This window comes from Tursiops truncatus, chromosome 20, assembly GCF_011762595.2.
Source record: "Tursiops truncatus isolate mTurTru1 chromosome 20, mTurTru1.mat.Y, whole genome shotgun sequence".
Lineage (NCBI taxonomy): Eukaryota > Metazoa > Chordata > Mammalia > Artiodactyla > Delphinidae > Tursiops > Tursiops truncatus.
In genome coordinates, this window is record NC_047053.1 from 25,320,705 (window position 1) to 25,335,691 (window position 14,987).

Here is a 14,987-nt window from a genome sequence, read left to right on the forward strand (position 1 = left end):
CTGGGGAAACCGAAGCACCAAGAAGCTAAGTGTCTTGCCCCAAATCATCCAACTGACAGATGGTGGAGCCAGGATTTGAGCCCTAAGGTCTTGTTCCAGAGGCTTCCACCTAAACACTGCATGCTGCCCCCTGCTGGTGGGACTGGAGTACAGGTGGAGAGCAGCAGACGGCAGGAGCTAGAAAGAATCTGGAGGCTAGTGCTCAACTGGGACAGCGTGTCTGCTGCATGGTAAGAAGGCTGGGTTTCACTCTGCAGGTAGTGTGGAGACACTGAAGGCTCGTAAGTAAAACAAAACAAAATAAAATCCAATCAGGCTTTTGGAAGATAACTTTGTTGGAAGACTGTTTTGGGGTGGGAGTGAAGAGAGAAAGTACAGGGACAGCAGTAGGTAAGGAGGCGCCCCTCTAAGGAGAGCTGAAGCAAGTCTTAACCAAGCCAACGGCACTGAGGACAGAGGGGAGCGGGTATTTCTAAGAAACAGATAGAATCTGCCTTTGATTTTAAATATTGCATTTAGTTCTCAAAAAGTCAAATTAGGAGGCATGAGGAAGAAAGAAGGGTCAATTCTGTAGGTTCTAACTTGGTGACTTGGTAAATTGGTGCCAGTGGTGGCGGCGCGGAGGGGGGGGAGGAGAAGGAAATACAAAAAGGGGAGGAGTTAGTTTATTTGAGAGTAGGAGGAAAGTGGAGCATAATTTAGAGTTATATTGCAAAGAGCATTAGATTCTCAGCTAAGCTCACTTGGTTGAATTAGAAAATTGTGCTAACCAGGCCGTATTGTTTCCATTTTCTATTTTCTTCATATTATGACGGTTTGACATCTTAAAAACCTTTCTGGCTGCGGGGAGACTGCCCCTCTTGGTGCTAGACAATTGTTAGAGATAGCAGAGGACTCCGCTGGGAGCATGCCTTTGATTTACAAACCAACCAACCCAGAGCCATACCTCCTCTAACTGGCCTTCACACCCCCAAGGACAAAATTCCTTTGCCTTAATTATCCCAGGGCTGGGTGCTGTGCAGCTAGGGACCACCTCTATAGCCTGGAGCCCGCTGAAATTATTAAACTAACCAATTGTAGACTGTGTACCCTTCCCTGACTTGCCTTTCCCACAGAAACTCCAGTAAAGGCTGTGGCCCAGGTTCTCCCCTCACTCCTGCCCCTTCTGCCTCTTGACCAGTGCTGGTGTTTTCTCCCGTGGCCCCGCACGGAGTGCCGTGCCTCCCATTTCTAGGACCTGTGGGTATAATAAACTTGCTTTCCTGAGCCTCTCCTTGTCTCCTCTGTGGCTGCACCTGACTGACCATCACCTGAAAGAATAAAAAAACACAGGCAAATTCACCAACTCTGAAGTCACAGACTGCACTATTATCCTTGAGGGGAGAGATAGAAGAATATAGTTACCTCATTGCAAATCCATCTCTCCTCATGGAAAAACAGGTCTAGGCAGAAATAATACGTAGTCCTCATATATTGAAAGCCTTTTTTTAGACTATCAACTTTAATTTTGATAAAATAATGTAGCTCCAAAGGGTTTGAATTTAAATTTGTCCATCGTTTGGCATCTAGTTAGCATTTATGTGCACGAGTTGAACCCAGCACTTGAAAACAAGGAGGCAGCTCTCTGACAGGGAAACTGGTAAGACTCAAAACCGAAAACAAGGAGGTTGAGATAACCCAACATATTGTCTGTAAATGCATGGGGAGGAGGCCTGGGGGCCAGCAAAGGCCAAGCAATGTCCTTCCAGAATGTGGGGCTGTGTAGGGGAGTGGTAATCAGTACTCAGATGGACCAGGGCTTCTCAGCCTTAGCACTACTGCCATTCTTGAGCTGGATCATTCCCTGTGGGGCTGTCCTGTGCAGGGTACAACTTTAGTAGCATCCCTGGCCAGAAGCAGCCCCACCCCCAACCAGAGTTGTGAGGAGCTGAGATATCTCCAGATGTTGCCAGCTGTGCCAAGGGGAGGGTGCAAAATCCTCCCTCTTTGAGAACCACAGAGAAAGACTTAGATTGGATTCCAGTTTCTGCTGCTTATTAGCTGTGTGACCTCAACATGTTAGTCAGCCTCTCAAGCTTCAATATCCCCATTCCTAAAATAAAGAATGCAAGGGGCATATGTGATTTTGTCTGCCAAGGACCCTCTCCTCTAACTGGTCTTCCTTCCACTCCAACCATTTGGTCCCAGTTGGGTGGTCACATTCTTACCATCTACAACCATTGCTGATTAATCCCAGAATGGGCAGCCAACTTAAGCTGGGCCCATCTGAGCCCTTCTCTGGGATTTTTTTTTTTTTTTTCTTTTTTTTTTTTTTTACTAAAACCAAGAAAGATCTGAAGTCAGGGAGGCTGATTCCTCCAGCTCTGTTTTTTTCTTTCTCAAGATTGCTTTGGCCATTCAGGGTCTTTTCTGTTTCCATACAAATTGTGAGATTTTTTTGTTCTAGTTCTGTGAAAAATGCCATTGGTAGTTTGATGGGGATTGCATTGAATCTATAGATTGCTTTGGGTAGTACAGTCATTTTCTCAATGTTGCTTCTTCCAATCCAAGAACATGGTATATCTCTCCATCTGTTGGTATCACCTTTAATTTCTTTCACCAGTGTCTTATAGTTTTTTGCATACAGGTCTTTTGTCTCCTTAGGTAGGTTTATTCCTAGGTATTTTATTCTTTTTGTTGCAATGGTAAATGGGAGTGTTTCCTTAACTTCTCTTTCAGATTTTTCATCATTAGTGTATAGGAATGCAAGAGATTTCTGTGCATTAATTTTGTATCCTGCTACTTTACCAAATTCATTGATTAGCTCTAGTAGCTTTCTGGTGGCATCTTTAGGATTCTCTATGTCTAGTATCATGTCATCTGCAAACAATGACAGTTCTACTTCTTTTCCAATTTGGATTCCTTTTATTTCTTTTTCTTCCCGGATTGCTGTGGCTAAAACTTCCAAAACTATGTTGAATAATAGTGGTGACAGTGGGCAACATTGTCTTTTTCCTGATTTCAGAGGAAATGGTTTCATTTTTTCACCCTTGAGAATGAATGACGGTGGCCGTGGGTTGGTGATATATGGCCTTCATTATGTTGCGGTAAGTTCCCTCTATGCCTACTTTCTGCAGAGTTTTTATAATAAATGGGTGTTGAATATTGTTGAAAGCTTTTTCTGCATCTATTGAGATTATCATATGGTTTTTATCATTCAATTTGTTAATATGGACAGGACAGGAATAAAGACATAGAGAATGGACTTGAGGACACGGGGAGGGGGAAGGGTAAGCTGGGATGAAGTGAGAGAGTGACATTGACATATATACACTACCAAATGTAAAATAGATAGCTAGTGGGAAGCAGCTGCGTAGCACAGGAAGATCAGCTTGGTGCTTTGTGACCACCTAGAGGGGTGGGATAGGGAGGGTGGGAGGGAGATGCAAGATGGAGGGTATATGGGGATATATGTATACATATAGCTGATTCACTTTATTATACGGCAGAAACTAACACAACATTGTAAAGCAATTATACTCCAATAAAGATGTTAAATAAAACAAATAAAAATAAAAAACCAAGGAGAGTTAGTCCCTCTCTGGTGGAAGAAAGCCAAAGAGTTTAATGAAACTCCTAAACAACCGGAAGTCATGTAGTGCACAGAAGAGGCCAGTTTGCAGAAAGAGGGAAGCAAGAGACAATGAGAAGGCAAAGAGGAGGCTTCCCAAGCTCCCCACACTTGCCTCAGCCAGTGTGACTTTGGCTTATGACACCCCAAGAATTTTCATCAATCAAAATATATTAGGGCTTCCCTGGTGGCGCAGTGGTTGGGAGTCCACCTGCCGATGCAGGGGTCATGGGTTCGTGCCCCGGTCCGGGAAGATCCCACATGCCGTGGAGCGGCTGGGCCCGTGAGCCATGGCCGCTGAGCCTGCGCGTCCGGAGCCTGTGCTCCGCAACGGGAGAGACACAGTGAGAGGCCTGCGTACCGCAAAAAAAAAAAAAAAAAAAAAAAAAAAAATTAGTGTCCGTCTCATAAGGTTGTCTTGAAGATGGTCTGTGATGATACAAAGTATTTAGTACAGAGCCTGGCCTGGTCTGTGTTTTGCAAATAATCATTGTCATGGTTAAGATCATCTGTATCATTCGTATTCTTGTGAACTTGGCATTCCAGAAACTGAACAGGCCGTAGTTCCAGCTGTGCTATTCCACACCTGTGTACTTTGTACTGGGCAGACCTCTCCTGTTCCCCACCTTCCTAATCTACTCCTATGCTATCTACAAAACCTTCCTGAGGCCCCTCTCTGAAGACTTCCTAAGCCATTCAGACAGAGGCAGTCACTTCCCTCTTCACACCCCCTTTTTCTCTCTCAACTGTTCAGATCATACTGACGTAGGTATCTAGTTAACTGGCTGTCTCCCCACCTGACTGCAGGGAACCCCATACTTCTCTTCTTTGCTTTAATCCTCAGCATCCAGCATGGCACTTGGCCCCAAAGGGTCCTGCATCAGTGTTTTGTGCACTGAGGAGAAGAGGACCTGCAGAATCAGGAAGACAGGCCTGCTGTAAGCTCCTCAATCTTCATGTTCCCTGCCTGACGTTAAAAAAAAAAGCACTAACAGATGGGGAATAGTGTGCTTGGAGTCTAGTAAAAGTGGCACCCAAAGAGTCAGGAAGCCTGCTTCCAGCTCTGTGCAAAGACCAGTAGATGTGAAGCCTGTGAGTTATAACCAGTAGGAACGGTGAGCTTAGAACATGTCTGTCAGTGTGTGAGAAGACCTAGCACCACCTCTAGCCAAGAAAGGCCCTTTCTCCTGCTTCTCCCACTCTGGCTCTCAGCCTCTGTGATGTAAATGTCCACATCCTCACAGCTACTCAATGGGAGAGAAGTCCCAGCAAGACTGTGTGCATCCGGCTGGCTCTGCCTGGTGGCATTAAGGCCATGCAACTCACTTGCCTCACTCTGACTCCACGCCCAGCAAGGGTGCTCCCACGGAGAGTGTCCATATGGGGCAGGGAACACACTGTCCAGCTGACATGAATTTTTAAGGATTGCTTGAAGTTCAACATACCTGGTTTGCCCAGAGCTCCTTTCCAAAGGAAAGCCGTGCCAAGTTAATCTGGTGGCACATGGTTTGTGGCACGTGTTTGAGTTAAACCAGCTGCCTTGGCCTCTAGTAATTGAATCGATTACCAATGTCCCAACAAAGACACACACTTATAGGCATCAGGTTGGCCAATCACTTATGAGATGGCAAAACTCGATATAGAATGGTGACGCTGTCTATGGATCAACCTTTGTCTTGGCGTGAAGACACAACGAACAGAGGGAAGTTTGTCCTGCATCCCTGCATGCGGAGAGCCAACTGTTCCTGTTCTCTCCAGGTCTGCGGGATGTGGTGGTCAGGGAAGTGCTTGATCCATGACAGCGTGTGTCCTCAGCACAAGTTTGTGGTCTTCCTCTCTGCATGTTTAGCTTAACAGTAAATTCTCATCACCTCAGGGCATCTGGCCTTACATTTTCCATGCACCTAAAAGAGCCTAATGCGCAGCTTGGAAATTATATTTTAGAGAGTGATTAACGCTAATCGATTTTGCTGAGCCTGATGGACCCTGGATCCTGAGAAAACTGAAGACTAGATTCTAGGTCATGGCAAGTCCTTGCCTCTGTAGTTCAGCTGTCTCTAACTTCGGTTATATTTACTAGATTTGAAATATTTTCATGTGTTAATTAAGCCACAAAATTTCTATTCCTCAGCTTTTAGTAAGACAGGAAATGGGCATCCCTCCTCTACTCTGGCTGAAGAGCTATTTGGAATCTGCTTTACTTGATTGTTTCATTGAACTTCAAACTCATATGTCTTTTGGAGTCTGGGAGCAGTAGAAGGTGGCTGCCCTGGGGAAAGGGAGAAGAGGGTGAGAAGAGAAAAGGACATGTGTGTTTGGATGAAAAGGAGCATCTAATGTCATGGACCAAATAAACAGAAATGCAAACACACAAGTGGGAGCATCCCTGCAAAGGAGCAGAAAAACATAAAATGCAAAAAAGCCCCACTAAACAAGTTCTCACATTTGTTTAGTCCTTCACAATTTACCAAGCACCTCCATGTGCACTATCTCATTTAGTCCTCCAAGCGACTCTGTGAGCTTTAGCTTATATTTTACACAAAGAAAGTGGAGATCTGAGAGGTTATTCAAGGTCACATGACAGAGACAGAATTTGAACCAGCTGGGAGCCCAGCAAATTTATTGGATGGATGATTGCCATTCATTTACTGTATGGAGGTTAAGAGTGTAAGATTTGCAGTCAAGCAGAACCGTTTTCAGCTACAGCTTCTCCATGTCTCAGCTAGCCATAGGACCATGGCAAGTCACTGACTTTTCTGAGTCACACTGTCCTCATCTGTAAAACAGGGAAAACAATGCTCCCTACCCTATGCTGTTGTTGCAATTATTATTTTAGTAGGAGCAGTAGTAGATACCGAAGTATGTCTCACCCCAAACTCTGTTTATTCTACTGTAACACACTGCATTTTTTTTCTCTCCCTTTTTCACATGTATCTTTTTCTTTCCTTCTCTTCAACACAGTTTTTCTTCACCTTCCTTCCTATCACACATCCATAAAGCCTCTGGCTTTCAATAAACACACACATACTTGGCTTACTACCTATCTGTTTGTCCCAGTCTTCCTCACTCACATTTACTAAGCACCCCACGACCCAGAGCTGGGATAGGAAGCCCAGCCATGGTCCTTTGCACGAGTCATCCTTTGGAGGAGAGCTTAGCCTTCCAAACACGTGTTTGGTTGTTTTTGGCTTGCATGTTCCTGCACCAAGAAAACGGATTTGAGGGTCTCCAGTAGTTAAGCTAATTCAATACAATTTTCCATTTTCAGTGTTTTAGCTGGGATAGAGGTTTCAGGAAGGAAAGAAAGCTGGGTTAGGTGTATCCAGCTCAACTCCCATGTGCTGCCTTTTACTTCTGATTTAATTCCCTGGATAAAGTGCCCTTTCTGGCAACAAGATGAACATCTTCATCTAGAAGTTTGGCTCGCTGGCATAGAAAGACTTTTATAATCCCAGTGCTTATCTCTCTCCACCCCAGGCTCCCAGCCCCTGGTAGGGTACAGTGGCAGGCATTGTGTGCTCACCAAGGTTTCACACCCATTGGGAATCTGAAACACAGACACTATTTACCCTGCAAAGACCTTTCTGCAGACCTGCAGGGCCAGTGCCAAGGTGGCTGCATCACATCTGCCCGCACTGGGCTGCGAGAAAGACTTCCTTACCCAACCTCACTATTCAAATTCCTGAAATAAGACAGGTAGAAAACATTGGCTGGGCAGAAGGCTGATTTCCAGAGCTTCGGGGCAGAGTAGGGCTGTGCTGGCATCTTTTAAGAAGTGGATTCTGAGAAACCTTTCTTCTATGGTCATTTCTATTTTTAGGACAGTTCCATACCCCGGAAGCCTCTGTTATTCTTCCTCGCTTGAAGAGGCAACTGAAGAGTTTTCCACTGACTTGTCAAATGTTCTCCTTATAGTATTTATTTGTTTGGATTTATGCAACAGAGGTTTAGTTTTGATCCCCCCCCCCCCCCAAGCACATGCAGGTTAGGACAGGAGTGCTAAAAATGTTCATAGTTGTAACCAAAAACATTCAATAGACTTGATTATTTGCACATATACATAAAAAGCGAATTGGCCATTGCCTCTGCCTCTAGGCTCTTAGTTACCTTAATGTAGACAACTTTGTAGAAGGTCTTGTAACAAACCAAAGGAGCCATCGAAAGTGAGCCATTCATTTTAGCTATGAACTTGGATGAACTTTGTTCTGTTGCTTGATATGAATCAGAGCCCGGGAAACTTAGAAATAGCATTATTCTGTCCTTGGAAATAAAGCACCCACTTTCCCTTGGGGTCAAAGGTTTTGGTCACCCACAAATATACAGTCAAATAATTTTCAATAAATGCACCAAAGCCATTCAAGGGGGAAATAAAAGTCTTTCCAACAGTTGCTGCTAGAACAATCAGATATTCCCATGAGAAAAAAATAGAACCTCAACCCCTACCTCAGTGCTATCCACAAAAATTAATTTGAGGTGGGTCATTGACCTAAAAGGAAAAGCTTAAACTATAAAAGCTTTAGAGGAAAATATCTCCAAAACTCAGGATTCTTAGTTCACAGAAAGTAATAACCATGAAAAAATTTTTAATACATTTCATCAAATTAAATTTCCATGAGTCCATGAGTTTTTGCTCATGGAAAGGCAATGTTAAGAAAATTACTAGGCAAGCAACAGATTGGAAGGAAACACAACACATATATTTGTCAAAGGACCAAAGTATATAAAGAACTCCTAAAATTCAATAATTAAAAAAAACGATTTTAAAATGGACAAGGCACTTGAACAGACACTTTGCACGGAAAGATGTACAAATGACTAATAAGCACATGAAAAAGTGCTTAACATCACTTGTTATCATGAAAATTCAAATTAAAAGCGCAATGAGACATCCACCCACTTCAATGGCTAAAATACTTTAAAATTGACACCACCAAATATTGGTGAGAATCCAGAGCAACCAGAATCCTCAACTGCTGCTGGAAACGTAGAATAAGTCACCTACTTCAGGAAGGTGTTTGGCGGTTTCTCAGAAAGTAAAACATGTATCTACCCAATGAAGCCATCTCCACTCCTATTTGTTTATCCAAGAGAAATGAAAACACATTCACAAATTGTCAGTTTCCTTTCTCCATATCTTTACCCATGTCACTCCCTTCTGGAATTCCCTTTTTCCTATCCCATCCCTGATTTCTGCACGTACAAATACTATGCAGTCTTAATGTCCTGTTTTGAGGAAGCTTGCTGGTTCCCTTCCCTTCTCTTTATCCTCCAGACCACTTCTGTACTCTTCCTGTGTTTCTCATAGAACATCACTTTTCCCATTGGTTACATATGGCATATCGCCAGCCAGTCTCTAAGCTCCCATCCGACCTGATCTCTCTGGTCTGATCTATCTTTGCACAGCACTCAGAGCTTTACAGTACCGAATGAATGACTGAGTGGACACATACTCATCCAATGACATGCTGGACTTACGGTCAGAAGATCTTGGTCCAAATACTAGCTCTGTCCAATGATGTTGGATAAATTCTCTGATCTTATTTGCCTTTATTTAAGATAAAATAACTTAATGACTGTGGTAGACTCTTACTTTGGGGGCCTCCCAATGAAGTATGCCACCCAACTTCCATGCCCTTGTATGGTACCTTCACACACCAACTCAAGGCTTGGCCACATGTCTTGCTTTGACCAGTGGAACATTAGCAAGAAAAGTCCTGATGAGCACTGCACAGTGGGGCTTATCTTGGATGGATGGCTCTTGGCAGCCCTGAGCTGCCACGTCAGAAGTCAGACTACACTGCTGGAGAGACCACACAAAGAGACCATGTAAGGAAGCCACATGAAAGTAGAGAAACCTTGACCCTCCATGGAGAGGAAGAGAAAGCTGGCCATGTCAGAGTCCCAGCTGAGCCTAGGCCAGATTGCAGGATGATGAGAGAAAATAAAATGGTTGTTCTTTTAAGCCAGTAGGTTTTTGAGTGATTTGTTTGGAGATGTCACTTCCATCTATCCATTTTTGCTCATTTAAGACAATCTTATAATGCACATATATGCCAGGCCTGAAACTAAACTTCCTTGAGGGTTAGATATGTCTTATTCATCTTTTTCTCCCCAGTTCCAGCATAGTCCCTGGCATACAGTTGGTGCTCAATAAATGGATGTGGCATTAGCTAAGTCTGCTGTTTTGGGAATTTGGTTGAAATCTGAAACATTACAGCACCGTCTCACTTAGAATGGTACCTTATCTTTTGTCATAATTTTCTAGTGAGGAGAAATGTAGAGGTCACTTGATCATATGCCTTTTATGAGGAAACTGCAACTCAAAGAGGGAAGGGCACTTGCCAGTAGTCACCCTGCCAGGGGCACCCTGCACTTGGTCTCCTGGCTTCCAGATGCCATCGGGGGCTCCAGGGAAGAGCCGCTGAGACTCCAGCATATCCCACCTCAGAGGCAGTCTTTACAGAGGCCTTTCTGCCTCATTGAAAGAATGTTTTCTTTAATTTGTGCCCATTCCTTCTTTCAGTTCCTTCCCCAGATGACGGTACCCTAATCTTAGCGAGGAGACGAAGGCGGGGTGGAAGACCCCGATGCCTGCTGCGAGCTCTCCAAGCCTGGATGCCAGCGCTCCCACCCAACCCACACCCAGTTGCTGGCAGTGCTCAGCGACCACCAGAGCCCTGAGACCAAACTGGCAAAGCTGCGGCCGCTGCGATCGCCCTGAAGCCTATACCACTTTAAGGGAAACTTTACAAAATTATTTTAATTACCGTGCAGATCTCGTAACCCAGGCACAGTCATATGTTCTCTCCTAGAGCAAATATTTCTGAAATACCATTCCCTGTGTGTCTCTCTCCTGTCCTCACTCAACTTCAGGCCAAAGTTTATCCCTATGAATACCCCCTTCAAAGCGTGGGAAACAGTTCACAACGAGTCTCTGTCGTCCCCCTCTCTGCTTTTTGTAACTCATTAGAACTTCTAGCAAGTACGGGGCAAGAGAGAGGGTGCTAAGCTTGGCTGGCACCAGGAGAAATATTTAGAAGGGTATTTTCAATTCGATCTAAACCAATCATTGTCGAACTTGGCAGCTCCTTAAAACCACTCCGGGAGCTTTAAAAACTAATGTTGCCTGGATGTCAGGCCAGAAGTCCGATTTAACTGATCTAGGATGCGGCCTGGGCATCTGGATTTTTTTTTTTTTTTTTTTAACTCCCTAGATTATTCCCAGGTTAAAAACTACTGAGATAAATTTCTCATTCCTCTTCCTACTCTGAAAAAGTTAGATTCTCAGCCCAGGTCTGTGGCCCAGGGGACCTGACGCCCCGACGCCTGTCTCTTTACAGCCCGCTAGAGCCGCACGGTCCCAGAAAATTGGAGCGCGCGACGACGCTAAACACGCGGCGGCGGACGGGCGGGCCCGCGTGGGGCCCCGCCCCCGCACGCCTATCGGCGCGCGGTGCGGGCCCTGACGTCACTCTTGTCAGGCCGCGGCACATGGGCGGCTGGATGCGCTGAGCCCGGCGCTGCGGGGCAGCGGAGCGCGGGGGAGCAGCGGCCGCCGGCTCGGGGAGGGGGGGTGGGGTGGGACGGCCCGCGGCCTCTGAGCTAGTGCGACGCGGCCGGGCGGTGCGGTGCCTTCCGCCCTCTGCAGCTGTCTGCATATTTTTTCTTTCTTTTTCGCAATTTTGAACATTTAACAAGACGAGGGGTTCGAAGCAAGTGAGAGCATCCTGCACGTCGTGGAGGAGCCCGCGGGCACTTGGCGCGCTCTCTGGGGACTGCATTGGGAACCCGAAAGTTTTTTGTTTTTATATTTTTACGCAGATGTATTTATAAAGACATAAGTAATTTTTTTTTTTCTTCCCTGTCTGCACCGCCTTGAAAGCGAGAACTTTTGGCAAAGGACGGAGGAAAAAGCTCAGCAACATTTTTGGGGGAGGTTGGGGTTGTTGTTTTTTTTTTTTTAAGAAAAAAAAATTGAGTGCATCGCGATGGAGAAAATGTCCCGACAGCTCCCACTGAATCCCACCTTTATCCCGCCTCCCTACGGCGTGCTCAGGTCCTTGCTGGAGAACCCGCTGAAGCTCCCCCTTCATCACGAAGACGGTGAGCGCTGCCCTCCTGGCTGCCCCGCTCTGGGAAGGAACAACGCTTCCGGGGCCCCCTCCTGGGCCGGGCACCCCCGCTGGAGCATCCATACCCCTCCGTCCCTGCCCCCGGCACCCCGGCCTTGCTTTGATGAAATCGAGGAGCTCACCTATCGCCCCATCCCTCCTCCTCAAAAAGGGGAGGGGACCCCCTCGCTGAGCAACGTTTAAAATAGCGTTGGGGACCCGGCCGGGCCTTCCCGGGTCCCGCTCGGGCGGCGCAGGTGGGAGATAGAACTTGACAGGTCAGTGTTCCCTAGATTGAGGTTCACCCGCACGCAGAGTGAAACCGCCTGCACGCAGGCAGAGTAGCGCGGGCTGGGAAGAGAAACCACAGGGCCGGCTTCCACGCGGGTGGGGGCTCGAGTCGGGGGTCTCACTGCGGAGCCTGGGTATTGGGATCGTGCTTATCGTTGCTGTTAGTTGTTAGTGTTTGGAACACCCGAGGTGAGAGCGGAGACGCCTGTTCTCCCTGGCTGGGTGCTTCAGAAAGGGGGGTGTTGGTTGGGGTTGGCTGGGGGAGTGGTCTCTGGGCGGGATGCCGCGCACGCCCCCAGCGCTGCCACCTTCCCAGCGCACTTTTCCTGGTGGGAGGGGAGAGCGGAGCAGGCTCACGTGTAACCGCGCAGGAGCCTCCTCTGGCTTGAGCCTTTTCTTGGTAAGTCCCAAACCTTCCCCAGGCAACCTTGGTTGGAGCGGGCCAGGAGGGGTCGTGCGAGGAGGCGCCGAACCCAGCTGGTGCCGCCAGGGATTTGTCGTTTGGGTTTCATGCCTTCGATATCATGGTACCAGATATGAACCGTGCGGTGAACCGTGCGGCTCAGAGTGTAAAGTCTTGAAAGATCATTTGGCTACAAGTAGCCCGGGACTACTCGCATCTTCTTTCCTAGGGCAACCTGTTGCATTACAAGAGTTGAGGGGTTTGGTTCGCCGTCTGCAGAACATAGCTTCCCTCTTAACTCCCCTTTAAGGAGGAGCACTTGGGAGGAAGGTGTTGCCTGCAGTCTTTTGCATCTGTGGGTGTTTTAAAGTCAGATTCTTGAGAGATGAGACCGTAGAGGATTAGAATGAATGGCGATGGAGACTGTGTTTCTGTGAGGAAGAAGCTCAGAAGCCAAATTGCTTAATCCCAGATGCCACCCGCACCTGAGTACTAGACTTGTTCAAATCCAGAGCGCTGGTTAAAGACCTAATGGGGTGAGTGATACTTCCAGGTAGAAAGCAGCTGCACACCTCCATCACAGGTATCCAGAGGAACCACCTTTTCTGATACTTGTGTTTTTGACAGGTTGCATACATGTATAATTTTTGAGTTGGGTCATACTTCAGTGTTTGGGGAAGAGGAGGAAGAAAACACTTCGTATTTGAAACCAAACCAAAACAAAAAACTCCTTTTGTAAAATACAGCGTACCTCAGTGGCTTTAGAAGCAAAGCACATTGTGGGCTAGGCAGTTCTCAGCTTTCCTTTCTGCAATGTGAGGCATTGGTCAAGCTCCTATCAAGTCTCAGAGCCTCCATTGCTTCATTGTGAATGGGGATCGTCGCTATTTGCAAGTTTATTATGAAATTTTTTGGGGGGAAAAATATATGGAAAGAACCAGGTATGTTAGTAGGTGCTCAGTACATGGTATCAAAGAAGGGTGGAGAGTCCCTGCTTTACCAAAATTAGAATTATGAATGCACTGGCTTTCTAAATATGAATGACCTCATATTGTTACTGTAATCAGTTTCCTGGAGGATAAATCATGCCTGGTTATTGGCTGTGTTCTTAAAAAAATCACAGCAGTTGTATGTAATTGCAGGTGTTATTTTACCACTGTAGATTTAAATTATCGTCTCTTCAAATAATGCACTGAATCCTGTGCTGTCTTGTTTATATCCCAGATCAGTCTCTAGCCCTGTCCCGAGGACTAGTGCTTTCTTTCCAAAGTAAATAGGAAGATGTTGAAAAACAGGCAGAGATCCTTGTCCTGCCTGAACTTTTAACTCTAGGTCCACAAGAACCAGCAGCTAGAGAAGAACCCCGGCATTTGTGGGAAGTAGTCTTGTAGCAGAAGCCAGGAGGAGTGATTAAAAAAGCAAGACTTCTTCATTTTCTTTTTTAAACTCCAATTTCCCCCCCCCCCCTTTTTGCAGCATTTAGTAAAGATAAAGACAAGGAAAAGAAGCTGGATGATGAGAGTAATAGCCCGACGGTCCCCCAGTCAGCATTCTTGGGACCCACCTTATGGGACAAAACTCTTCCCTATGACGGAGATACTTTCCAGTTGGAATACATGGACCTGGAGGAGTTTTTGTCGGAAAATGGCATTCCCCCCAGCCCGTCTCAGCATGACCACAGCCCTCACCCTCCCGGGCTACAGCCGGCTTCCTCAGCTGCCCCCTCCGTCATGGACCTCAGCAGTCGGACCTCTGCACCCATTCACCCTGGCATCCCATCCCCAAACTGTATGCAGAGCCCCATCAGACCAGGTAAACTCTCAGAAGGTTCTCCCTTCAGGTGGGGAGGAGGGAGAAGGAGGGAGAGGGTGCGGGTGATATAAACGTCTTAACGATCAGGGGTGCTTGAAAAGTGGAGTCTTGTATTTCATTGTAGTGGTTGTCCCACTTCAATGAGCATATCAGCTGGAGAGTCAGCTAAAGGCAGATTCTATGGAACCTACCCCCAGAAAGTCTGATTTTTCAGGTCTGGATGAGGCCCAGGGATATGCATTTGTAACTGGCTCCCTGGGGGATTCTAATGCAGCTGATCCAAGGACTGCAGTTTAAGAAATACCAACCTACAGTTAATGATTTGGGTAATTTAGGCATCCATCTCATCTTCTGTCTCTTTTCCTCATTCCCCAAATACACAGACAATAGGACCTTGCTGAATGGTTTGGGTAGACAGACTGTCTATAAGGCTGTGGTTTACCTATATGCATTGTTCTCTGGCCCAAAGGAAAAAAATGTGAGTCAGGGGTGTGGGGCAGATAGCTTTTCCATCCATTTCATCTTGTGTTGTCGTCGATTGAGAAACTGAATCTAAAAGCAGCTCTCACATTAAGCGTGGCTTAGCCTTCTTCAGCATCAGATCCCGTCTCTCTCTTTTCCCCATTCCTATAAACCAAATTGTTCTTATATATTTTTTTTCATTTTCATCTGTTCACCACACGTAATCCACTTTTATCAAAACCCACAAGGCCCCAAGGCTGGCTTTAAATGGTGTTGAAATATTACACAAAAACGTTAC

General features: G+C 46.2%; 1 protein-coding gene across 9 annotated transcripts in view; it reads left to right on the plus strand.

Annotated features, from left to right (window-relative positions):
• The first annotated feature begins 11,174 nt into the window (after positions 1-11,174).
• HLF (HLF transcription factor, PAR bZIP family member) overlaps positions 11,175-14,987 on the plus strand; it is a 54,499-nt gene continuing 50,686 nt past the window's right edge. For 4 of the 9 annotated variants that reach the window (XM_019945463.3, XM_033846764.2, XM_019945466.3 and 1 more), the window contains exons 1-2: positions 11,175-11,713; positions 13,892-14,227. In XM_019945463.3, the coding sequence (XP_019801022.1) occupies positions 11,599-11,713; positions 13,892-14,227 (451 nt within the window). In that variant the 5' untranslated portion in view covers positions 11,175-11,598. Of the gene's footprint in view, positions 11,714-11,740; positions 12,000-13,891; positions 14,228-14,987 lie in introns of those variants that run through there. The other 5 variants (XM_019945467.3, XM_004325289.4, XM_019945465.3 and 2 more) reach the window with 4 other exon arrangements.